The 27,676-nt window shown below is 44.8% G+C and overlaps 1 protein-coding gene and 1 long non-coding RNA gene across 3 annotated transcripts in view; both read right to left on the bottom strand.

The window, feature by feature from the left end:
* Alk (Anaplastic lymphoma kinase) overlaps positions 1-27,676 on the bottom strand; it is a 195,795-nt gene that overhangs the window by 41,492 nt on the left and 126,627 nt on the right. For both annotated transcript variants that reach the window (XM_050181497.3, XM_055072757.2), the window contains exons 14-17: positions 25,658-25,832; positions 22,725-22,918; positions 1,649-1,810; positions 129-282 (exon numbers count right to left, since the gene is read on the bottom strand). In XM_050181497.3, the coding sequence (XP_050037454.1) occupies positions 129-282; positions 1,649-1,810; positions 22,725-22,918; positions 25,658-25,832 (685 nt within the window). The remainder of the gene's footprint in view (positions 1-128; positions 283-1,648; positions 1,811-22,724; positions 22,919-25,657; positions 25,833-27,676) is intronic.
* LOC129385731 (uncharacterized) lies at positions 3,848-18,933 on the bottom strand. Its single transcript, XR_008613258.2, has 4 exons — positions 18,787-18,933; positions 16,975-17,080; positions 14,406-14,475; positions 3,848-7,042 (listed from the first exon to the last, which is right to left on the bottom strand). It is a non-coding gene; the product is annotated as an uncharacterized lncRNA (long non-coding RNA).

Here is a 27,676-nt window from a genome sequence, read left to right as displayed (position 1 = left end):
CTTAAAATTAATTCGCCCATCTTTCGTCACAATTCCGGATGACGGCGCGTGGCCCGCTCTAAGCACGCTAAAAGGCGCGCCTTGGTAACGGGCACGCATCGCGGTCTTCCCGTGTCACTTGTCCTCACCGTGGCAGTTGTGGCCATCACGTGCCAGCCTGAAGCCAATGGGACATGCGCACTTGAAGGTGGCCGGCGACAGGGTGCGGGTCAGGCAGAAGTGCCGGCACGGACAGCGGACGTCGGTCGCCGAGACGATCACCACCATCGCGTCGCCGAGACCCTGTGGCGAAGGAAGCGAAACGGGGAGCAGAAAAAAGTTGGAGGCAGGATCGCATCGAGGAAATAAACTCGCAGGGTCTTCACGGATGCGCGGGAGCAACTGTAATGCGATAAGCGCTATTGCCGTGCTATCTATCGCTCGATGATTATCCATCGACATCCGTGGTAAATTCAATCCTCCGGTGTTGGGCATCGCCTAACTGCTTCGAACCTATGATCTACGTGTGACGCCTGCCAGCCCCATTACAACCTCGATCTACTGATACTGCCTATTTTTACTTCCCTTCGCTTTCCTCGGCGCGTTTACCAACGACATCAGGGCGAAGCACAGCAGCACGCGCCTTTCTTTTTCGTGGCGCGTGCGCTTCGTTTTGCATACAAGGAGTGAACGAGCAATAACGCAATGGTAGCCCAGCGCTTCGTTGTGGTTGCCTCTGTCTGCCGTCTGCAAATAGTTTTTTCTCAACCGCAACGTAATCAAAATCGGTCACAGGGAGTCTCTTGCTTAAATCGCACGTATCGAAAACACGTTCTGCTATTATCGCTCTTACATATTCGCAACCGTAGTACACAAACGCCTTACTTTGGTGTCATTGTGTAAAAGAAGGAAGCAATTACTTGCAAAAGTTTAGTCTCATTAGTTGCATTACTACAGCTGCACCGTGAAGCCATTACTTGATCATGCATGTGTCGGATGCAAAGATGGCGTCACTATCGCGCCACGCATGATGTAATCGGAGCTATATTTAGCCTCTCGCACGGCGTTCAGAGAGACGTGGCTCGGCGGTTGGTTTGTCGATCTGAGCGGGAGTGGTCGCGTTTGAGAAAACTCGCTCATAGAAATCATAAACTCAAACTTGCGCTCGTCATGACTGGTAAGGCCTACAAGCAGGTACAAATGTCCAATTTTACAGCCAGGCTGTTAATGCGACCATAGAAGCGCTAGAAAACGCTACATGCCGATTTTCACAGCTGTATATATAGAATGTGCGGAAAATTTTGAAGCGTTTTTGTCAATTAGGCGCAAAATGAAATTTGTAGACCCTCGTTTCCGGCCCGTTTATATGAAACGCGCCACAAGTCTCTGCGCTTGCCTCTAAACGGACCGACAATGCAAGGGAATTCATAGATACACAGGAATTGCCAGGCCACTCCGTGGGGTGACGCGTACCGAAAGTTTGAAGCGCACGTGTAGGCTATGTGCTTTCAAAGAATTGCCCAGTACACTCGCCTTCACCCAAATTACACGCGTTGTACACGGCACGTAGTTGTTCTTGTTATTCGTTTTCCTTTCTTTCTTTTCAGTATAAGCCCCGTAGGAACCATCACAACGAGCGAGACACATTCCGACCAGGAACAACACTCGCCTTGCCGGGGTGCGGCTTAGCGTCGTCCGCGTCCGTCGAAGCGGCAGAGCCAAGGCGACACGGCGTGGGCAGGAATGCGGCCTCCAGCCGGCTCGGGTGCACGTACGAGGTTCCCCCGTGGCCGCTGCGCTGAGCCGTGTCCGTGACGGCCGCGTCGCCTCCCTGCAAACGTACAGTGGTCTTAGGTGGTCGAGTGACCGGCAAACCTCGGGGACCAAACCGTAACGCTTCTTTCATTTTTTATTCTTTTTCGTTCCGATTTCTGGCTCCGGTTCGGCAGCGAAAACGGCTCGGTCCCGGTTCGACTCCGGAGCAGGAAGAATAACGTTTCAAATAGGTTTTTAACCAGTTTGGGCTCGTTTGCGTTATGTAAAGATAAGCGCGGGAAATCCGCGCACATTTACTTTGTGAAAGAATTCGACGTTGCTCCGTAGCTGCACGAAAAGACAAAGTAAAGCTATCATTGCTACCACTTCTAAAATTCCGAGAGGCTCATGTGCGTTTGCGAAAGAGGTAGCATGGTTGGGCCACATGTGCAGGCACGCGTGGAAAGCTATGCAGAAAAAGTGGCCAACACGAACCAACGCCTCGTATTTTTTCTGGTCGGTTTCATTCCGGAGAGAGAGAAGAAAAAAAAAAAAGTAACTTTCCGGTTTACTTCCCGTTGCCGCAGAAACAGCGTTTTCCTTTTTCGTTTTTCGGTTCAGTTCCGGCTCGTTACCCTGCTCTTGGTATCGCTAGGAGACGTCTCGACTCCGACAAGGGCAAGAGAAAGAGCACCTACTGCTGACAGCTGGGTCAGTCCGTGCTGCATTTTTAAAGTACTCAAGTGTGTCTTGATTCATACTGATAACGGGCGTGATTTCTTGAGGTTTCTCGCGCACTGACTCAGCTTTCACAAAAACAAAACGAAAAAAAACCTTCTCCATTACAAGTGTAAGCATTTTAGACACGGTTGTGCGAGAGAGGTACATCATCAGCCGACGCTGCCAATAGTGCTGTAACCGCGGCTCAAATTTTCACAAAGCCTTTTCTTCGTAAGTGCTCCTTCCCATTGGCCGGTCTCCTTCACCAAGAAAGAAGACTGGCTAAAATTTTATTTTAGGAACAAGTATAGCGCAAGAGATTTTTTGCGGATGTGTGTTCTTCCTCTTTGTTCAATATAAGCATACCACTCTCCCGTGCTCACAAGCTTTGCGCCATTAACTTCGTCAAGAGTCCAACGTCTGAGTGCACTTAGGAACGGTGCAACCTACACAAGATCCAACAAACAGACTGAATGCACTTACTTTTAAGTAAAAGAAAATGGAGGATGCTTAAGTTTCGCCTATAAGAGTGGAGCGCGATGGCATTCAAAGACCCCCCCCCCTGTCTGCTTCTCATGCTTCACGGCAACTGCGGCTTATGTAACCGCAAGGTTTGCCGGGAAACGCCATGCATGAAGGCAAGCTTTTTGGTACACTGTAAACAAAAAAACACCCAGAGGGGCGTTTTTTGCTTGTCCTCTAGCGCATTCCCTTTTGTACATCTTTTTGCTCCCATTGAAAGGGCGTACGATAAAACTCCCATTGACGTGGGCATTAATTGGGCACACAACGGGGGTACCGTATACGCCCACTTCACCCCCCCCCCCCCCTATTTGACTGGGAGGTACAATGGGAGTATTGTGAAGGAATTAAAGGCATTTTAGTTTAGGTGCGGCAAGCTTGTAGCGAAATGCATGGTGGCGCGGGTCACGCGCTTACGCAGTACCAGACGGAACACCGCAGGCCGAAATGTCGAACGCCGGCGATCAAGGCTCAAGGGAACTCGGCCGTCCGTGAGCTGCCACCCGAGCAGGCGTCGCACCTGCTCGGAGCGAACGCCGGCGTCCGACACCTTGGCCTGCGGTGTTCCGTCTGCTGCTGCATAGGCGCGGCGTACCGCCACGAAGCATTTCGCCGCGGGCTCGCCACACGTGGTCCAATCGACGGCACAGGGCCACCGCTGAATCGACCAAGTCACGCGCACACGTGGTCCAATGGCGAATGAACCCATCACCGCACGTCTTCATTTTTTTTCCCTTTCGCTGATCACAGAGCCCCTCTTTGCAAAGCTTTTATACAGTCGTCCTAGCTTATCGGCAGTGCCTCCGAGGCCAGCAAACGCCTTCGAGAGCAGTTGCTACTTGCTGAAAGGAAAAATGCACGAGACACACACTGACAGTGAAGAAAATTTATTTTACACCAAATGTAAGAAATATAATATGTTCACTTCCGGGCCCAAAAGAAAGCACATTTCTGCCCCACTAAAACAATTGTCTGGATTTTAAAAAAGAGCACTGTACATTGTAAGCATGCCAGTTGCTAGTATTCTACATGTCCTAATACAATGAAATTAGTAAATGAAAGAAATGCTAAGAAATCTTATCTCGTTTCATACTGAACTGTAACTACAGAGCCATGTGTTTGAACTGTTACTTTGTACTGACGCTCCACACTTTTGCACAGACTATTTATTGAGCTCGCTTGACTAAGAGTAAAACTTCATTTGGCCTAGTTGGCACATAATTCTGAACTTAAAACTTACAGCGCAAACACCTAAGACGAACCGCAAAAGGCAGACACGACACACGCTGGCACTAACTGACAACTTCTTTATTTCTTCGTCGTCGATGCATATATATGCCCTAGGCCACACAACTGCACAGGCGCACACATTACATTACAGAGATCTCCCAAATTATCACATATGCAAACGTAGGAACTCAAATTCAGATGGGTGCAGGGACAAAGCTATGTCACTGATGCAATTATCATTTTGCCTTTTTATGTCGTAGGCCTCTAAGGCAAGCCGCGCAAGCTCATTCATGCTTTTGCCAAGAATCGACGTCCCATCAAGTCGTGCCTCACAATTTTTGCAAGAGTTTATATGCGCAACAATGTGCACTCTTCTATCTACATTTTTGTTTACTTTTTGTGCATGTTCCCTGCGCAGTCCCTTAAACACATAAGGTCATCTATCAACTCAAGAAAATTGCTTGCAGGCATAGTGTTCCTTTGGCGTTTTCTGCACCGAACAAGCTTTTAAAGCTATGCTCCCGCACCTGCGGAGAGGGCAGAGGAGGACGCCAAATTCGGCATGATGCTTCATACGTGTTGTGCGCGGTCGGCGTGGTTTATACAATTCACTCTCATGTGCTAAGACATAGCTTGGCTAGATATGGCATTGCATCAATGAGCGACTCAGGGAACATGCGCAACAAGTAAACAAAAATGTAGATAGAGGAGTGCACCTTGGTGCGCATATAAACTCTTGCAACAATTGTGAGGCACAACTTGATGGGACGTCGATTCTTGGCAAAAGCAAGAATGAGCATGTGCGGCTTGCCTTAGAGGCTTACCACAAGAAAGGCAGGGCGATAATTGCATTAATAAGATATCTTTGTCCCTGCATCCATCTGAATTTGACTTCCTACGCTTGTGTATGTGATAATTTGGCAGATCTCTGTAATGTAATCTGAGTGCCTGCGCGGTAGTGTGGCCTAGGGTTTATATTGCATCGACGACGAAGAAATAAAGAAGTTAGCACCAGTGTGTGTTGTATCTTCCTTTTGTGGTTCGTCTTAGGTGTTTGTGCTGTAAGTTTAAGTTGCTTGACTAAGCCATTCCTAATTAACAGTGGCTGGTATAATGAGGCCGATCAGTGGTATTTTGCATGGACTAGCACACAAATATGATAAATGTCAAAGTACTAAATTAAGAAATTGGGACTCATCACACAAACAAGCTACATAATTTAGTACTGAATTTCTGAGCAAGCTATTAAAAATTATTGTATTTTACGAACCAGAACCCACCTTCTGATTATGACACATGCCATAGCGAGTAACCCGAATTAATTTGGACAACCTGGGGTTCTTTAACATGCACCTGTCTAAGTACACAGGTGCTTTTGCATTTCGCTCTCACTGAAATTCGGTTTTGTTTAAGACTACATTTACGAAAGTTCCAAACACGATCCCCCCTATATTTTTACAGTGGGTGCTCTTTAAATGGAGCCTCAAGGTGCCAGGGAAATTGGTTCCATTTACCAGGCATTATATTTACTGAGAGACATTGCAGAGAGCCAACCAATTATCAGGATGGTGTCCTATTTAGGCGGCAGTTTCGAAGCGATTTTCGTTTATCGAGATTCCACTGTAGTCCATAATAGTGGATGAGTTGTGTTCTGCATGGACACATTAGCATGGCTACCATGTTTAGTTGAATATTGTGCAAGCAGCAACATTTCACTGTACCCAGTGCAATATATAAAGCCAGCAATGTAACATGTTGCAAATGCAGCCACGAACAAGTACCTTCCCTGATCATATCCAAAAGCAGCATCTTTATACGAAATTAGTCATGCTTTCTCCCGTTTAAGTGCCTTGTTTTCAGAAATCAAATCCTCCTTATCACATTGACCTCCAATTGTGTCATTCCCCGAGCTGAGGTCATTTGAGATTGCATTTAATTGCCCTTCAAGTAGCATATTGGTCTTATTTAAAAAGCACATGGCATCACAGTGACCACCTAGACATAGAATTCGAGCTGCAACACAGTAGCAAACATTCTGAGGTAGAAGCCTAACTATTCTTTTGAATTTGGATGCATGCTCAAAACACTGCTATGCAATTGCAGACAGGGCTGATAGTGTAGCAACCAGGACAGATTTAACGGACATAAAGGAGCAAAATTGTGTGAGCTTCGAATTATTATTCTCTCTGAGGAACCATGCTGTCCAATTATAAAACGGGGATCAAAATAAAGTAATTGGATAGCAAATCTGCATTTCATTAAGTAAATAAAATACTGTTCCTGCTACCTTCCAGGGTGCACACTACATTCCCTTTCCTTGAATGTGAATTTGCTACCTTTCCATGGGTTCCCAAATGTATAGGTGTATTGTTGGTCAAGGGTGGTGGAATGGATATAGGTCTCAGGCTAGAGGAAATATTTAGAGAAGGAGACTTGCCAGGTTGAACAACGAATGTCTCAGGCTGGAGCCATTTGGTTCTCTTGCAAAGATGTTGCCTCCAGCTTGAGACTTCCTTTGTTGGACAACTGTTGATGACTAATTTCGCCATCTTTTCATTTACCCTCGTCTTATTCAACCTATTGCTCCACGCAGCAGCTGCACTTTCTTTAAAAAATAAAGATATTAATGAGCTCAAAGGCTTTGTGCATGGCTGCATCCCCAAGTGCAAAAATTTGTTTGCAGATTGAATGACAGAGTTGGTACCTTTCTTGAGAATTCAATAGGAAGAACCAAAAATTAAGCTAACAGACTGGTTATGACGACAAGTAAACATGAATTGATGTGGAGTGCCATTTCTTCATTTTGCACCAGGCTTGGGGCCAGCCAGACTTCTTCCTAAAATTGAGAAAATTTTTCTAATGAAATACATATTAAGAGTATTTTCTTCATAATCTGAAAATTTAAAAACATGGTTATTTGGTTATTCATATTTAGTTGGGAACAGTGTGAAGGACACTGACGAAGTAAGGGCTTATGCAGTAATGCCACATAGTGCTGGCTGAGAACAGATTCAATTTTAGAACAGACAAACAGTTAAGTACTTTGGAATGCTTCCTAAAAGCCATAAAAAACCAAAGCAGGAAGCAGTTGTAGAAAATAATGTATGTGCATGAAAAATGCATCTGATCATCGGTTCGCAGACATGTATGCCATTTGCTTGTCAGTTAACAAAACATGTGTTACACTGAAACATTTCTCCTACAATTTGGCAATTCTGTGGGCTTTCATTATTGCTCGGGTCAGTTGGTTTATGTTGTTACTGCTACTAGTGTACGGTGAAGTGTAATGTAGATGGGCAAGTACTACTGACAACTATGAACATTGGCAAATTTTGCCGCACCAGGATAACGCATGCATTGTCCCGCTGCAGCGAAACTTTCCAGTAAACATTCACAGTTGTCTGTAGCACTTTCCCATCTGTCTCGCCTCACACTGTTCCATCTATAGCGCTTCACCATACTGTAATATGCACCACCGACACAAAATTCTACCCTTCTGAAGTTCTTACTGCTACTTCGCACTCGTCACATTCAGGCCGCCAGGCGTACTGAGCCCAATGTAGTATAACTGCATAGACTGGCAGCTCCTGTCATGGACTTATTCTGGTGTAATGGCACCACAGAAGCAAACGAAGACAAAGACATGCAGGACACAAGTGCCTAACCTCAACTCTCGCTTTAATAAGAAAACAGACATCATATACATCACATAGTGACAGGAAGTGATGTCATTAATTCAAAAACAAATTCTTTGTGCAATGTAGCTGAGAATGACTGATGCATTTGTCCTTTTCGTGCTAATCTGCCAAAGCTTAATTATCTTATGTACATCTGCTCATAATTTTTGGCTACAAGTTTTGATGAACACAGGAACGAACCAATCTATTTTGCAGTGCATCACTATGTGCGAATGAGAGTTATTCCACACAAACTTCATTAGCCGCAATCTCAAATTAATACAATGTGTGTATGCAATGCAAGCATGACTGGATGGGAATGGCTGACTGTACATAACCTCCGTTGCACAGTGCACCGCCTGCAAATTGTGCTGCACGCAACAAATTAATTTGTTTTCCTGGCTTGTCTTTTTTTCTCATCAGGGCAAATCTCTCATCACATGTTTCATACAGAAAAAAAATCTTTGCCTGTAGAGACCAGCTACACAATTACCCATGAAAATTACAAATGCATACGAAACAACTGCAACCACTTTTTTACTTCATCTCATTCATTATATTCCATATTCATGCCTAATTTAGTTGCGCAAATCATTGTTTTCTTAGGCCCTTGTTAGGAGAGTTTTGTGCTGTAATAGAAGGCAGAAGCCAAAAAAAGGAAAAGGTTGGTTGTGGTTGAAGCACAATATGCATCTAGTGAACTAGGCCGCAAGCGTTGTGTAGTCTGCTGCCATCATAAGGCCGTGCCTACATTGGACAGATGGGATGCTCTATTAATGCGAAATCAGGGAAATTGAGGGAGTATGAGTCATCTGTGTGAAACAATCCTCCATCACACAATGTTAAATACTGCAAAGAATGTGACTGCGGTCCTGTGTTCCACAAAACTTGCGTTGTAGCCAGGTATTACGACCTGACAACATGCAAGGTAATCGTGGCTTGCAACATTTAAAAAGTATGACGAATGTATCAGTGATCCATTAGTTGCACTGCATAAAGAATTTCTTTTAACAGATATCATCACATCATGTCTCCACCTGTTATTAAATATTGCCTGTTTCCTTATTTTAAAGCTTGAAGTGAGATCCGGTGCTTGTGTCATGTGCGTACATATCTTTGTTTACTTTTTGTGGTGTCATTACACCAGAATTTATATAACCAAATGGCCACACACTGCTTTTGTCACGTTATAGTGGTGCTTGCAAAGCCTCCCAAACAGCAGCCTATTTGGTCAAAACATGCTTTTGTACATATGCTCTTCCAAATAGAAAAGCTATCAAGAAGGTAACAAGAATCAAGAGCATTAAGTTAAATCCACTGCAATGCTTTACTTTTTTGCCTTTATTCCTTACACCTAAGTGGATAGGAAAGAGTGTGAATGTTACAGAAATGCACTAAATAAGTTGTTGAAATTATGCAAAAATGTTAACGCAACTAAGCATAGATTTATGTGCAATAATAGACACCAGTCTCAATTTCTTTCCTTCTGACATAAACATAGTATATCTTATTCCTTTGGCATGAAGGAAAGCATACGTAGACCAGACAAGCTTATATTTGAATGAGAGCCTTCACGATTAAGCACCACTATAATGTGACCATAAGAGTACATACACTGTAAACAGTGCCGATGACAGCCCAAATTTCATAAGTGCAACATGTTAGCGAAAGCAGCAACCATTAACCCAGAAACTAATCAAATCCCACAATATAACAACAAGAAAAAAAAAGATTAATGTGTCAGCGCAGCACATGTTCTCTGAAGTTACAGAAAAGTGGTATGCTTATTAACAAACCTGAAACCACAGCACATTTGTATCTGACCACCCCCTGCCTCTTTATGTGCTTTCGTGCCTCTGACAAGGCATTACTGGATATTTATTTGCTTGTCTGTTGCAAAAACACATCAATTATTAGTCAGTGCACAGTGCACCATGCCATTTATCTATGTGGACTCACTTTGTGCCCTTAGCACTGCTCTCACCTATTCAGAACTAAGGATTGCAAAAAGACTTGTTCCACTTAAATCTACATGCCTTAATATGTGGGTTCTGCAGTTGAAATAGGGTAATTATAAGTAAAATGCATGACATGTTCTGATGAACTTTGTTTTCATAATCTAATTGTTTATTTGGGCACATAACCAGTCAGATCATTTGTACTAAAACAAGAAAACAAATTCAACACACTAGTTTATACTGGTTGGTGCTCTATTGACTTTAGTACACACATTGAACAAACGACAGGCAGTGAGAAATACCAACAACCACTAACTTCCACACGGCATTATTGGTCACATGTGCACGATATAGCTACAAAAACCCAAACGAAAGTAGACAAAGAAAAAAGTACATTTTAACAGAAAAAGAACAAGACAAAAAAACTTCTTTTGGTAGCTAAGTCACAATCAAGGTGTAAATGACAGCTATAGTTTGGCAAGCACACATGTAGTTACTTTGCTCAGTTCCTCGATATCCCACTTTCTTGTTTGACAGCAACACCAACGGGACATCTACGCATATCTATTGCACATGCCATTTTTGCTCGCTCCAAAATCCTTTCGTGGTTATTCATTTAGTACCTGCTTCGCCTGTACTGGCATTGCAGGGGGGGTATACATTCTGTGTAATGTAACTTACATTCAAATCAAGCACACAAAGCAGGGAGGGAATTATCTTTGAAAACTATGCAAACAATTGCAGGCCGAAAAACCTTGCAGTCCCTTTGGTCCAAGGAAAAAACAATGTGAGGCATCACCTATAAGTAAAGGAAATTAATAAACCTTTTTAGTGTAATCTCTTTCTTGTGAGGTATGATGATAGCCTGATATGAATTTCTCTATCTCTACATGTTTGGAACAGTATATGCTTGAAATAATCTTAACTGAAGAGATTTCCCAGTCTTTTAAATCCTGCCATTGCAGCTTACCCTTACTCTCAGTAATACAAAGCCTTTTAGTATGACTTCCTATTACAAATCTAACTGCCATATTTTGAACATTTTCAAGCAGACCAGCTGACTCAATATTATGGGGATTCTAGCAAACATGTACTTATTTGATTAGTGAATGCACATAAGCAAAATACCGCTGTTCTTTGAGGTTTTCGGGAAGCCAACAAAATGTGTATGGGTGGACACACGACAGCTACTACACCAATAAGCATCGTGGCCAACCAAAATTAAGTTTATTCCTATATGGGCGGGCGCGGCAGAGTGTAAGCAGACAATGGTCGGCTTTTTCTGGAGTCATATACAAAGGAACCCCAACATAACGAATGCACTAAAATCAGCAATTTGGTTTGTTGTACTCAGATTCGACCGTTTAGTCAAATAAGTACATTTGCAAATGGATTGTTTTCCCACGGAAAGGGCCGCAGTCAGAAAACACAAATCTGAATGAGAAAAAAATTTTGAATTTGAGAGTCAGCGACCAAAGATACGGTTTCACGGTGTGTTAACGATACCTTCACATAGGTAGCATGAAGCAAACCCAGCCTTGCTTTCGCATTCACCCTGTCCTCTTTGATACTGCCACACACAGTGGAACGACACCATCATGAAAAGTGCTGGCAGTGGAGGTGAATGCTTTGTCTGTATCAAATTTCAATGCATCTCTGAAACTACAGATTATGCAACCCCGTGTACTAAACACGGGGGAAGACTGTGCACATAATACCACGCCATATCAGCACGTCTAGTCTTTCCACAGGCAGCAGATCACCTCTAGAACAGGGTGTGCAGGCTGCAGATGTGCTCAGCTGCGCTCACAGCCATGGCGCTAGAAAAGAAGACGCACGGACTGGGCCCTTCTGAGGGCCCCCTTAAAAGCTCAGTTTGTCATTTTTTGTTTCTGTAATAGGCTAGTGATAAAAGTGAATTTGCTTCATGCCTATTAAGAAATGTTGTACACATGGTAGAAAAATTATGAAAGTAGAACATTTTATTACTTTTCACCCCTCTCAGTTGGAATATCGTACAAATGCATAAGCAGCCATTTTTGCCTTGTTTCATCTAAGATGTTTTTTTCATGCTGAAAGAAAGGCATGTGTTTAAAAAATAAGCTTGGTTGCAACATGTAAAGGAATTATGTAATGTCACAAGGGTTCCTGAAATCAAAATATATTTATGATTTCTTTGCGACTGGAACACTCAAAAGGAAAACGACCTTTTAAACAGACTAAAACAAAGCCACAGCACATGCACCCATACTAAGCCAGGGACTGTATCAAGCTGATATGAGAAGACTTTCAAGAAAGTATCTTTCCCGGTTTGGGAAAATTCTTAAAACAATGGTTAATACCTGGCCCCACGCCTTAAATCTAGAAGGATTAAAGTTCTTAAGCTACTCTGTGTTCTTTCTTGAACCCAACAAATGTGCCTAGAAAAATGGGTCAAGTCTACATCTTGCCGCATCTGTGGCAAGGTGTGAACAAAAAACTCGCTTTAGCTGGCTGCAGTGCTCCCTGCGATGAATATTCAGGCAGAAAATTGTTACCCCAGTGTGACTGTGCACCCAAGAAAACAAAATGTGGTAGACTACATCAATGCAAACTGAAAAATCTTTAGTCCATGCTTGCTGGCAACCTGTGTCTGTATTGGCCTCTAGGAGAATTGTGGCCCCCACGTGCTGGAATATTTCCGTGGCATAGAAAACATTGTGTGATACCAGCTATCAAGTGCTACCATGAAGTAGCTACCAGCTATCAAGCTATCAAAAGAGCTATAGGCAATTTTGCTGCAATAACAGTACTGTTTTTATAGCATTCGTTGTGGGGAGTGCAGCTTGCCCCTTTTGCCGGAGTTCTTGCTGAACGGCGATTTATTATCAGTTTGTTATATGTGGAACTTGAACAGCTTATATTTTTGTCTCCTCAATCCACACTTCCGCTGCACTTTTGCCAGCATCTCTACACAGGGTGTCTTGACTGAGGTCATACCAAGTAAGCACGCTACAAGCCTTGTGTGCATCGTTTTCATGACTCTTTCGATGACCAAATTTCATTTTCAGTGACTTCATCAACTAAGTATCTAGCGGCAGCTTGAACATGGGTACTCATGAGAACTCGCACCAGGCTTGGTCAAATACGTCCAGCACTGCAGCACTGAGTAGTGAACCATGCTGTAAGAGTTGGCAACTAAATTGCCACCTTGTGATTGAAACTTTTCATCCTTACAATCAAGGCTTCAATTGCCCAGCCAGCGAGCTGCAGCAAAGGTGTGAACTATAGTCATCTGATGTCACATTCTATGTCATAGCGATAGCAGGTGATCCCTCCAGTGGTGGCCCTCAAGGCCAACAGGCATCCCTTTCTATGCACGTGCTTGTGTAGGACTGGGGAGATGGTGCCAGTTTGTTCTTCAGCATTAACACTGTTCACGCTGTATCAGGAACACATTTTCTTACTCAGTGCAATAGCCCTTGAACCTACATAATTGCCAATGAGTCCTTTGTCGACCAACCTTTCCTTTGCCATGTCATTTCCTTCTGCCTTGATGTCACAGCAACTTCAGCTATATGAAGCAATGATGGTGTTTGAGTACCCACACAGCCTTGCAGCTTTCCAACCTGAACATTGCTTCATTAAAAGCTGACATGATTTGGTCTCAGCAGACAGATCAGAGTTTAAAAGAAGCCTTAAACTTCTTTCAAAGTCATTCTAACCTTGTCAATAATCCCGTGCCTTTTGATGTGTTATTCAGCATTGTCCAAAGCAAGTCGGCTCTTAAAAATCAAAATAACAACTTTGTGAGGCCACCTACTAGGCTACCACTGTCTCTTCAGCCAGCCTGAAGTGTCTTGCAGCCATCAAAGCTGGAGTGCAAAAAAAACGACAAAGAAAAGTGTGGCAGACAAAATGCTCATGGAAACCCATATGTTTATGGACTGTTACACTGACTGAAAAAGATGGTGGCTTCCCAATACAGTCTTGATGTACGTAGCTGTTTCAGTCACGAATAAACAGCCAGTTGCGCAGTCCTGCACAAGCACAGTGTACAGATGCCCATGGATTAAAATTTGTTGTGTGTGCATGTGGTACAGTGTACCACATTTCATGTTCCTGAGGCTGCAGTACACTGGGAAGACTGGTTGCAACTTCAATAGTAGGCCCTTAGAGTATTGCAGCCCTTTGTTCATATTTTGCTGCAGATTGTATCAAATGCGAATGCAAATTGTTTTGCAGGACACGTCACTTCAGTTCAAGCAATTAGACAGAGTAACCCAAGAAATAGTTTAAGCTTCGAAAAGGTCTTAATACAGTCCCTAGTTTAGTACAGGTTTTCGCCTGATGTTTTGGCTTCTTCTACGGTATAATGCTGTTGCTTGCTAGGTACTGGTGGTGTGATGTGCACACTCTCTTGTGTTGCTATAATGACAACTTGTAAAAAAGATTTTCCTTCCTAACAAACATTTGGATACAGTGCCTGTGAGCTCATCTTTTAACCTGTTTTCCATTTGATCTGTGCATTTACATTGAACGTAAACTAGAAAATATCAGTACTGAGAATCACAAAAGAACACACCTGTGTAACGATTCTGCCGAGATCGTGGGAGTGGTCCAGCCACAGGATGCAACGCAGGTAGAAAGGCCTCCTGAGTTAAAGCAAAATAACAATCGTTGTAAGATGCGAATAAAAAATTTTATTCTGTGAGGCTTTCAGCATGTATACTAATTACCACATTTGTATGTAAAATAGTTTTGCATAATAGCTGAGCAAGGTTAACGTCTCGCCCTGTGACTGTCAGCCAATGCTACTCATGGCAATGGTGGCAAATATGGCACATCCTTTCAAATGGAACTTTTGTGGGTTACATGAATTTAAAAGAACTTAGGTTTACATAATACATAACACCTGTGGTTAGAAGGATGTCTTGCATGCAGCACCAATGCCACAAGTGGCACTGCTTAACACTTCCAGGGCCAGACTTAGTACATAAACAATACAAATATGCAACAATGTGAACAGGTGGTTAGCTGCTGCTATAACTCAAAGATTGCATGCATCATGTAGATGTGAATGCAGCTCCCGTCAGGAGCGAGTTGCCCTTTAGTGCACTTCACTTCTCTTCCTCTTTTGTCTTCATTGCATGTTGGTGCCATATGGTAATAATGAACAAAAATTAAGCACTTCAGTTCCCATTCTTGTTTTACTACATGCTGTAAAGTCATTTAAGTGCGCTTAATACTCTTAAGAATGTACTTTAGCCATTTTGTCTATTTTTCGCTTGGCTTCACTACACCTTAATGTAGTGCAAATTCTAGACAATGCTTACAAAAAAACCTACTCCACACAATAACACCTCCAATTAACAGTACACAGTCTATGGCTTCGAGATGTGTACATACATACTTTATACATGGTTACAATGAAAATATAAGTGGCTGTTCTAATACGCACACTTAGCATACTGCATAACAGTCACCTGGTTCCAAAATGGCTTTTTGTTATCACACATAGGACAGCCACAACTATAAATTTAATTCTGGCAGTAACTTAAGCCACGGCCAAAACCTTCATAGTGCAATCAATGAAAATTTTCGAATTTAGAGCAGTTAGACATAAACAGGGCAAGTAGTTTTAAAGTGTTAAATAATGAACTGTTATGGAATATGGCGGTAGAAGGCCATGCGCCTGAAACATAGGTACTGTTTATCATATAAGCACATTCTTATATTTTTGCTTAGTTTCCTAGGGATTGCATCAAACAGTTTGCTTGCGTAAATTTTGCTACATGGCTGTATCGTATTAGCCCTTATCTTTTCGCATTTGGCTTACTGCAGCTTTATGCACATGCATAAAGCTACTACTGCTACCACTTTCTACACTACTACCTACTACCTACACTACTACCTTCAGCTGAAGGCCAAGCACTATGCTGTCCAACATACATGCATTTAACAACACCGAACAGTAGACAGAGAATGAGCAACTCTTTTAAAAAGTGCAGTTCTTTGGAGACACATTGATATATATCTGGAAAACAGAGATTTTCGCTAAAATTATAACTTAATATAATTGGTACTGAGCATAATGCATCTTGCAATAAACTTGCATTTACCGCACACCATTATACACGCTGCGACCTCTGCAGCTTCTCCACAATCTGGCACAATGTGCTCAAGCTGCCTGTAAACCCTGGAAGGGGTCTATGATAGTTTAAGAAGCTTAGCAAACATGAGAAAGACCTAAAATGAAGGTCAGAGAAGCAAAGCAAATTTTTAACCATTCCTCTCTATGTTGCTATGAATGTCAAGGTTCCAGCAAATGATGTGTTTGAACTGTGTTTTTAATCGTGCAATACTAGAGAGCACATTTTTGCAATAATAATGTGACAGAGAAGAATGACAGAAACTAACTTAATGAATATTTTTCTAAACTTGCATGAGGTTTTCGTCATTATGCTGATGCACACACCTGCATACCTCTACTGTGAAGTCTTGTTTCAGTTTATTTTATTGTCACATAGTAATTTACACCATACACTTGTCCTGAAATACATCACGTTGGGCTCCTTCAGTATTTTTTGCTTACTGGAAACACACATGCCTATACAGGGCAAGCACTCAATACATGCAAGACTGCCACGGGAATGGCCACTCGAGGTCGACTGTTAGTACAGCGCAAAAGACGAGGACTGAAGGAAGAACACAACACAGGCGCTGTCACACAGAAACATACTCAAGGCACTTTGCGAGATTCTCAGGCTTCTTTCATGCTCTAAAAACACATTATGTAGCACATATTGAGCCACAGATAGCTGTACTGGGAAATTTTCACGTTGCTCTACAACTTTATAATTGAGACTTTTTATCTAATTAGAGAAGTTGATTAATTGATTAAGACTAATTAGGTAATTAGGCAAAATGCAGCAAATCCAAGTATTTCCAAGAGACAGGAAACAACATTACATAGGTTCTGTGCAGCTAGATGGCATATTCATATTTTTAAAAGTTTGCTAGAGTTACGTGGGATAACCTGCATACCTCCTATGGAACAGGTGTCACACCAATCACTCTAAGTAATGCCGCTAGACTAGCCATTGTGCTCAAAACATACAGGGTAAAAAAGCAAACTCTAGGTAAGAGCATACCAAGGCCTCTATTGCTGAAAAGGGAAACTGATGGGAGGCGCCCGATCTCCGGCCATGAAGCTGCTTCATCCTCACAGTTGGCAATGAAACGACCGCAGCCGCAGTCCTGAAATAAAAATGAAAAATTTGACACTACAGTGATCACACAGAACACAAAAAAGCTGGTCACAAGCTTATCTTGGAGAACATCTGCTGCTACATTAGGTTTTGTATATTCGTCAGCTTATTGTTAAACTAAGCTTGCCAATATTTTATATCTTAATGGCTTTGCTCTTTACAAACCAATACCTTTGCCCAACTCATGCACATATGCACTACTTAAGCTATGAGATGTTTACTGATCCCTTACAATGAATGGCTTCTAAGACAAATTATTTCACACAAAAGGATGCATAACTTATGAGTGTTACTGACATTGAATACCAAGGTAGTACCTTTTTTTATAGACAATCGCGGACTTGAAGCACATTTTTCTCACAGATACAGGTTACAGGTTGATCGGTCTGCCCTTTTTTTTTTCACCAGCAACAGAAATTTTGTTATTAATACTCGTGCAATATAGGATGACGCTGTGGTGTGTGATATGATCCTGAGTTGAAAAGCGCAACTTCTTTGTGTTAATTTGGCACCTAGAATTCAATACTAAATATCTGTACCCAATAGGCAATGGCACAGCAGCAAAGTAATTAAACATTAAACAAGTTCAGGTATCCAGAGCACAGCGCCAGCTGTTGAATAACAACATTGCACAAGCATCGACTATATAGATATAGCGTAGTAAGTGCACCGCAGGCGTAGTGGCGGCCTCAGCAAAGAACACAGGCATGGAGCGACGCGCCCGTATGACCTATCACCGGCAATGCTATCGCGTAAATTGATATATCTCGTCACGGCACGGGCACCGTTTTCTGCCGGCCGAGGTGCCGGCGCCACTGGTACTCACCTGCTCCGGCTGCCGAGGTTCAAGTGACGGCGTATCCAGTAATCTGAACCCAAGCAGGACACCTGTTACCGCCAAGCAGTACGCTAACAATAAAGAGGTTCTTATACTCTGACCGGCAGCTCATGCGGCGTTGACCCGTAGTGCCGTAGGAAGCTCACCACACGCTTTTAATACCACAAACGCGCCGCCGACATTTCACGCCCGTAGATCAAAGTCGACGGGCGCAGGCTCTACATGCTACGTGCCGCAGTCGCGCACTGCCTGCACAATCAACGACGTGGGCGCGAAGAGACACCGACGATAGAAAGAAGCGTACTGGCAAATCTGCACAATGCGCGCTAAGTGGGCGACCTACTGCACACAATCGCACGAGCTAGGGGATTGGCGCCACGTACGCGCCAGCTAGCAGATACCGCGCACAAAGAAGCGCCGCCGGTTCTCGCTCAAATGATCGCTGTACAAACACTCACACACGCGCACCGCAGTAAGCCCTTAACGAGCCGCCACATTTTCAGGCCGCGGTTAGGCGGCGAAGCTTAGCTCACCTCGCACTGCACGTAACTATTATGGTAGTGGCTTGCGCTTCGGGGATCATGTCGAATGCTCACATCCGCCCAATTAAAGACGCGGCAAAGTCCCTCATTATATAAAATCCTAATTTTTAAGTACACTCGCTTGACTCTGAGCACTCAAGTCGCCTCGATTACGACAAAGCTCGAAGAAACACAGTGATCGTGCAAAATGGTTCTGGACGGTCAACTGTCGCGCCATGTTGTATCGAGACCTTCAACAAGTCATATCAGCGCGTCTCCTCACTTAGAACACATGCACACTCATAGAACATGTAATAATCGTTCAAAGTCACTTACCGTGGAGTCTTGGGGGTTCAAAGCAGTGAGAAACATCAACCACGGTAGAAGAATGTGCCGTCGCTGGTCGAATGGCCGTCGCTGAAAGCTGCTTCAACGCGCGCGCGCGCGCTCCGAAGGCTGGTGTTCCTCCGCGCGTAGTTCCGACTTCGGCGTCCTATGCAGCACCAAGGCGCGGCTACTCCGAACAGAAAAACAGCGCCGACACACATTGCGCGGGATATTTCGAATCTGACTGCAGAAATAATCCTACTGAAATTGTCGCTGCGGCTGACTGCCTTGTTGGTCATGGCTGAGTTATTCTTTTCTCTGTTTGGCTCGTCTCAATTTCCCCTACGCCACCGTTATTCCTTGAAAACCCCCATTTTACAACCGCAATGCCCCTTCAAATGGGGTCGGGGGTATAATAATGGTTCTAGCTTATTTTACTTCTTCTCGTGGGCGTACTCATTTTAAGCTAGGGGGGAAAAATGGCATATCAACTGTTAAAACGCCCATATGGGCTCATTTGTGTTTACAGTGTAGACACGCGGCCTCTTGCGTGGGTCGATCTCCTGTTATTACTTCGCACTTCTAATACTTCAGTCTGAGAAGCGCTAACATACAAGATATGCGCTGTCGGTGTGTTTTTTTTTCTTCATTACATTAGTTTGTGCGATGCCGTTCTCAAAATTCCGAGGAATAACTTTGTAAAGAATGAAAGACAAGGTATGAGCAAATTTGGTGGAGTAATTGGGTATGCGTTGTTCGGAACTATGTTCGATTTTTTTTTTTTTTTTTGCCGAAGCAACGTCCGACGCCGACGCCGGATTTTCTGCGACGACGGGCCCTTAACCCTATCGCGTTAAAATAAGTTGATGTGTGTGTGACGTTCCTAAACAGCACAGTGGATAATGAGAGACGCCGCGTTGGAGAGCTCGGGGTTATTTTAATCACCTGGAGGTTGTTTAACGCGCACCTGAAAAATATGAAATCGTGGGGCCGCAACATTCATATGGGGACGAATTACCACAAAATCATTTAGGCTGTATACATGGGCAGCATACCTTTTGAAAACATGTATTTTATTTTCATACGGCACCACACATCGCCAACACAAGTGCCGCCGCGGTCGTGTGTGTGTGTGTGTGTGTATGTATGTATGTATGTATGTATGTATGTATGTATGTATGTATGTATGTATGTATGTATGTATGTATGTATGTATGTATGTATGTATGTATGTATGTATGTATGTATGTATGTATGTATGTATGTATGTATGTGTGTATGTATGTATGTATGTATGTATGTATTCTAGCACAGTTAACGCACTTCATCGTTCTTATTTGTATATAGCCATCATCATCCTTGTTCTTCGTCCTGGATCGTGGGCAGTGCCTGCGGAATAAACGGGTCTGCTAGCCTTGCCTGTCCCGTTCATCTTCAGTCTTTCAATATATAGTGTTTCTCTCACAACGCCGACATTATGTGGTTCTATTTGAACCCAAGATAGTAAACTTTCTTTTTAAGTTAGCGGAGTGCTTGAAGCCTGCTTCCCCTCCACCGCGGGTCGACCTGGTGTTGCACTATCTCCGGGATCGGCTCACGCATATCCTGTCCATGCGCCGCGATACAGACGTAAGCCGGCCAGGGTGGTCGCTTTTTCGTGCTTCCTCGAGTGTCTGCCAGTTTTGCTGGCGATCTTCAACTGTGCACCGTCGGCCGATTCCGTGCTCTGGCCAGCGTCGGCTGGCTTCGAAGCGACCAACCCGCTCTCTTTCGTTCGTTAAACAATCTTTATGTATGGACAGCTGGCTCAAGGACGGCGCAGTTTCTATTTGTGTGTTTCTCGTTTAGCACAATCACGTTGTCGAGAAATTTATGTGTAACACTGCGCGGCTACATACTCGAAACTGGCGCCTCTAGAAACGAATTGCATTGATAACGTGATAACACGACAGCACGTGGTTTCGCGTATGACTTCTTTTTCTTCTCTAGTTTCTTTGTCATTGAAGCTGTTACTAGAGATTCTCGAAACTGTTCCCAAACGTGCTCGAGAAGCCCTCACACATACGACTGACGCCACAGAACGGGAGTCGGGGAGCGACAAATGTTAGAACAGGAATGGACGGCGAGAGGACAGTTGCAGCCAGCGAAACAGATGAGGTTGCCGGGAATGACGCCAGATGACGCCGCGCCGGTTGTAAAACCGCGCTCCCATCTCGCTACCAAGCCGCGATGTGCTGCTAAGAAGACTAACGGGAGCGTTAGAAGGTTAGCGGTTGAGGTAAGCAAGAGACGTCTAGAGTTTTTTGGTGAGGGGAACAAAAGCAGGAAGGAGCTGGAGCTGGGGCCGATAGAGGCGTAGGTAAGAGAGAGAGAGTGAGAGAGGAAAGGGAGGGAGGTTAACCAGGGGAGAGTTTCAGGTTTGCCACCTTGCACTGGGGTGGAGGATATAGGTGTTGGAAAGAGAGCACAGATAGAGAGGGAGAGAGAAAACTAAGGGGAAAGAAAGAAAAAGAACGCGAACAAGTAACAGAAAATTCCTTTCAATCACAGGCGTCCGCACAGGCCGGTCGATCTCAAGAAGCGCAGTAGCACTTGCAAGGCCCTTCTAATTCGATGTTAGGTGGTGTCGATGTTGCGAAATCCTTTCTTCGGACAGAAGATGGCCGTCCAACTGGCTCAGTCGTAGGTAACTACGCTAAAGAGGCGTAGGTAACTTTACCACGCTACTATAGGGGTTTCGATGAACAGAAAGGACAGAATGTAGTGACATACAAAATGCCAGACTCCAATAGATGTAGTAAAACTTGGTTAGATCAAGCTAGGCTAGGTGACTAGTCATCGCTGCCCCGTCCCAAAGAGGATGGCATTAGAAATGCGCGACCATCATCGTCGCCCGAAGTGCTCGCTCCCTGTGGTTTCAAGAAGCCGTTTCACACATGCAAATAAGCATTGCGGGTAAATAGTGCTCCGTGTCACTAACTTCGTGCATAGCTGCGAAGGGTGGATAGAGATTGTCTGAGCAGTCACTAACGACACGCCGCTGCGAGCCCCAGATAAGGTAAAATGACCCGCCCATCGCGCCCTATGCTAATTATTCCGCGAAGCTTCCATTTAGTCAGCGTCGCATAAGAGCAATCATGGGGCGGGCCGACGACGACGACGACGAATGGGCCCTCCTTTGTTTATTTGTGGTTGGGCGGAAAGGAGCGGAAAATTCTGCTGGGGGCACCGTAGCTGTCTAGCCAACAGCTGACACGCTGAACGTCGGCTTGCACAGAGGTGGAGAGGTAATGGGTTTTTAAAAAGCTGATGGTGTGGGAGAAAGTTGAGCGAACGGGACAGTGAGGGAGAACAGCAGACATTAGTGAAACGGCACTGTTTGTGATATGTACATGAGCTGCGGAAGGTTTCGAGCTCGCGGTTCTCTTTCGCGGTTGTTTTGCGCGACGCACAGCTTTTACTACTTTACGCGAAGTTGCCGAGATAAAGCAGAGAAGTAGTGCAACGTTTGACGCAAGCTGGTCAGCCGAGGGTGATAGAAATGAAACACTCATCTAAGGTTGAAAGAAATAAATGTATAATTGTCACTGCGGGTCCGCTACTGGTTCTTTCTTTTTTCATTTTAAACCAATCCCTTGGCAGGTTGTGAACACGGAAGCCGTAGTGGTCACGAAACGTCAATTATACCTTTATCTTTTGCTTCATTCTCATGGGAGTGGTCGCTTCATTTTGATAGTGCCAAAATTTGTGCCCAAAAATTTAAGGCACATGACACCAAGGGCATTTTTTTTTCATCTGTGTGATTAGTGCTTCAGGAGCGGGGGGGGGGGGGGGTCGTGCCATAAATTTGCGCACAGAAATGTCAGCACGCTTAACCAACTAGTCCGGCGTCGAATTTTTCTGCATCGATCGAGCAGAGAGAAAGGTCTGAAGTCGCAAGCGGTTACCTTCCAGCCTCCACCGCCTCCTCCACCAGCGCAGCCTCCGCCCCCGCCGCCAAACCCTCCGGCGGTGTTCCACAGGGCAGCCTCGGCGCACACCGATCCCCCCGCGGCGCCGTCCATCAGTGGACGGCCAGCCGTAGGCTCGTCGGTCGCACTGCTCTCAGCGGCGGCGCTGTCGTTCCAGCCGCCCCCGCCGCCTGCAGCGCAAGGTTGCCATAAGTGTGGTGACGTCACTCGCTCGCTTCGCACCCTCACAAGTGCTCATTAGGACTTGCGACAAACTAAAGAAGGACGGCAAAAGAAAGCTAACTTGGGACGGTTGGTAAGGGAGGCAACGACGAATCAGAGGAGGACTGAAACAAAATAAAAGAAGATGGCACATGTGCCAGTCTAAGGTAACTGTGTATCATTCGAGATTCTGGCGCAGTCGACAGGATCACATGCAGTGCAGAGAAGCAGCGGCATTTTTTTTTCAAGCGCTATTTTCACAGACGTTACAGAAGACCGTGTAAACAGTGGCAGTGTGAAAGGTGTCGCAGCCTGCGTTCACAGCGAGAAGCCGGATAGACCAGCTCAGCTGTCGAATTTTATTGCCGACAAGGAAACATACAGAGGTGCCGCCAGGAGAGTTCCTAAACGCCTGAATGATAAGAAAGCAATGCTTGAGCTAACAGAACATTTCCTTTTACTAAGCTTACTCAACAAATGTCTACACAACCAGTCAGGTTTATGACGTACAATGCGTATTTTTGTGTGTCAATTCTAACATTGTATGAGTTGTTACCTTGTTATCATAAATACTGCTGCCTGAAAGACTATTCCATAGCCTTATAGTAATTAGGAAATTGTGCACTAACTTGCTTTTCTTTATTATTTCCTTGGAAGTCACTTGAGGGAGCGGGGAAAATTCAGTATTTGTGTATCGTTATATGGCTGATTTTTGGATATTTGTTTCCCAACATATTATTTATTTTTTCTTCTACAATACGTACTCATTGAACGAGCATAGATTGTAAAGGCTTGAAGATCCTAGGCGCTCTCTGGCACCTTTATTTCTGGTCCACTTGTTTTTCTACACAGAAAGTAATGAATCAATAAGGCGAAAAGACAAAAACTAAGTTACAGACACCCTGAGTAAGATGTTGCTTAGTCGAGCAAGAGTGCGCGGCAAGTATATTTTAGAAAAACAAACCCACAATGCGAAAATGGAAATCAAGAGAGCACAAGCGGAATTTAATATATCTATGCAGCGGACGTACCAGTGCGTTTGATTACAACTTTGAAGCGCAATATACCATTCTCTATATAGTAAAATGAAGCGTGCTGTTAAGCAAAGCCAAGTAAGAAAGTCACTATTGTTATGCCTCTGTTTCTGCTGTGCTGTTCACGTTTGAGTTTCACAGAGCATCCCACCCACTTGTCTTTACTTCAAGCACACGCAGTGTGTGCTTCAAGCTGTGTTATTCAAAGAACCCTGAGCGCAAATAGAAAAAGGTTAAAGCTAATGGGAAGCAGACCGTTTAAATGAGGACGTGCAAGACAATGGCGTTAGAAAACATTAGCCGCCGCCACTACATCTGCTTATTCAAAAACGAGAAATCGAGCGCCCATTCTCGATATACCGAGTGTTGCATAAATGGAAGCACAACTCTGCCAGCTGGACAGCTGGCAGAGCTGGCAGAGCACTGACGTTTTGTGTACGGCTAGCACTTCCTTGTGGAATCAGTTTACCACCGCAGTTTGCATTACTTGTCCCTTTCCTCCACCATAAATCCAAAGTGCGCTATCTGCGGCAACGCCATATGAAGAATGTCAAATTCACTGCATCAAAACAGGGACGCCATTTACCGCAAATGCGCCGAACGCCGTGCATCGCTGTAGCGGAGAAAGATGGCGCCACGTATTCGTTGCGGCGAAATCATCACGATTTGAGTGGCGTCGCCACAGAAGACTCGCATTTCAAGCTTATTGTGGAAACAGGCAGATAATGCTTACAAAAGCGATATTAAAACATATCAGTTTATAACATCAGCAGTAATCACGTTACGAGCATGCGCGCTATGTGCCAGCAGAGTCCCCCAGCTTTGACACAACACGCTAGGTGGCGTCGCTCAAACGTCTCGGGGCTAACGCACCACTGATTCTTAGCCAAACGAACAGCGTCACTATATAAGAATTATCAATGATATTCTCGGTTTTGTTGTGTGGATGTTACCATCTGAAAATTTTCGATCACGCTTCATTTATCGCTAACCAGCTCAGCCATGTCACTCACAATTCAACCTCAGTGGCAGATAGCACGCTTTTCTCGCGGTGCTTTTTCTTAGACAAGCGCAGTTCTGTGCAGTGGAATACTGAAAAAGAAAAATTGGAAGACGATTCAACGTCTAGTTGAAGTCGGCGAAAGACAATGTCTTTCTGGGCGAGTTGGGGTTGAACAGTTATCAACATCGCCACAACCATCATCATCGTCGTAGTCATCTTCATAATCACCATCATCGTCCCCACAGTCACCGTCATCATCACATTATTATGATAATCATAGTCATCAAAGCAGCTCCCGGAACAAATTATATGGTTCATCAGGATCACTGCCCTTATATATTATCATGAGCTGTGTCAAAATTTTTAAGCTGCGCTACCTTTAGGATCAGCCCTCGAAAGAGGCTAGAAAAATAGGTTAGACACAGACACATCCCATAGGAAAATGTGGTGGTAACTCGAAAAGGGGAGGCATTGTTTTCAATACGTGGGTCACGAATCCTTACGTAGTGTGGTGTGCGGCTCGTAAAAGGGCGAGCTACGCACTAGAGAGCCAATTCAACGAACTGCTACCCGCTCAGCGCGGTTTGCCCATTTAGTACTGTAAAGCTGGCTTTTTTGCACTTGTGGTCAGCTCGCAGAGAAGCAAGCTCTACAGAGCAAAGCGAACTCACCGGGTCCTTTGCCTTCGGGGGCGGAGAGGCCGTTACCCGGCGGCTGGTTGTCCTGGAAACCCCTGCCCGCGACGCCCGCGTACGCAGTACCCGCCGACGCCGCGGCAGCGGCGGAGTGGCCACCGCCCCCCGCGGCCACCACGAGCGGCACGGCGTCGCCGGTTCTGGTGTCCACCTGCTCGAAGGACGGCCGTTGCTCCGTGAGCAGCACAACGTCACAGAGCTCACTAGGGTTAAAAAAATTATGGGGTTTCAAATCAAATCAAACCAAATCATTATTTTCCGCCAGGTGCTACAGATGGAGGGGCTACGGAAAAAAAGCTGCCACTTGGTGGCTTGACGAGAACGCAGACCCATATATAAGGCAGTGTCTAGACAGTACTAGAGCAGCACCAGAGTTTTACGTGCCAAAACCACTTTTTGATTATGAGGCACGCCGTAGTGGAGGACAGCGGAAATTTGGACCACCTGGGGTTCTTTAACGTGCACCTAAATCTAAGCACACGGGTGTTTTCGCATTTCGCCCCCATCGAAATGCGGCCGCCGTGGTCGGGATTCGATCTCGCGACCTCGTGTTCAGCAGCCCAACACCATAGCCACTGAGCAACCACGGAGGGTGCTCACTAGGGTTGAGGATTGGGCGAGTTGGTATCGCATTCTAAAACTGTTACAGCGCAACATAGACAGGAAGAAACAAGCCGAGCCAGCCAGATAAAGGAACAGGGCGCTGACTTCCAACTGGTTTATTGGCAGGTTGCACGAAATATATAGCTACAAGAAAGCATCAGCGCATGTCGTCCGAACACTTCACAAAGCTTCACACCGATAGAAGGCTGCACCACTACGAGTCACAGAACGCGGAATTCTGTCATGCAAGGTTAAACTGATCAAGATATCTTACTTCCTGTGGAGGTAGGCACAAAGATGGCGCGCTAACGCACGTGCTGCCAACCCTTGCTATGAGACCAGCTTCAATAATATCCCGCGTAAGTTGTGATCGGTGTTTTTTTTAGCACTTCACACCGATAAAAATTCGGCTTACATCCCCAGTCGCGACAGTGAATTCCTAAGTGTCCCTGTATAGCTCGGTGCACGTTGTAGTCATGTTCTTTAAGCCTTTCGTTGAGGCAGCGACCAGTTTTTTATCGACCAGTTTGACCAGTTTGTCACAGAGCGAGCTCGGATCGGAGTCAGTGTTTCAAGGCGAAGACACAAAGCACATCAGCGGTGAGCCTCAGATGAGAATGATTACAGCGTCGACAGTGACAAGAGCAGAACGGTGGAGACGTCGGCCTGAGTGAAATTCCTCTGGCCTGCAGCTTCATGCTGGGGAAGGTGTTGAGGGAGCAACAGAGATAGCACATGGAGAAAGAGGAGGAGGGGCGGTGTGATGAAGTGTCGACGGCGAGAGCTGCACAGTATGGTGTTCTCGTGCAACGCGCACGTGCACGCGTTGACAGCGACAGTCCGGTGACAAGCCTTAATTCTCACTTCACTACGTGGGCTCACGCAGACTCTAGCAGGTTCCACTATAGCACCTCAGTGAAGTTCTGGCATGTGCGTGGCCGCACCTATTAATATGTCATTGTCTTCTCGTATGATGCCCTAATGTAGCTCTCGCTCCACTCATAGGCTCGACGTACAAGTTTACAAGTCCACGTAACTAGCGACATTTATTTCCCTGCATCTTCTTTCGCCCCCTTAACCCTTTCCCCAGCGCAAGGTAGCAAACCAGACGTGCATAAATGGACGTGCAGCAAAACGGACCCCCGTCTGCATGGGAAACGCCCACGAACATACAAAGCGCCAAGGGGGGGTTGCGCGCTCACCTCATATACGGTAATACGGTTAAGGTAATTTGCGCAATAAAAAAATATTTTAGAAAACTGAAGACGTCAGAAATGTACTTTGAATTTCCTGGAGCGCATGGAGTTCAATTTGCTAACGACACGTCATGTCAAAACGAAAAAAAAAAAAAAAAGCTAGGTTTACCTGCTAACGTCGTATTAGTGGCATGAG

The sequence above is a fragment of the Dermacentor andersoni genome, chromosome 7 (assembly GCF_023375885.2).
Source record: "Dermacentor andersoni chromosome 7, qqDerAnde1_hic_scaffold, whole genome shotgun sequence".
NCBI classification, from domain to species: Eukaryota; Metazoa; Arthropoda; class Arachnida; order Ixodida; family Ixodidae; genus Dermacentor; species Dermacentor andersoni.
Note: the sequence above shows the minus strand (reverse complement) of the source record. Positions and strands in the feature narration are given on the sequence as shown.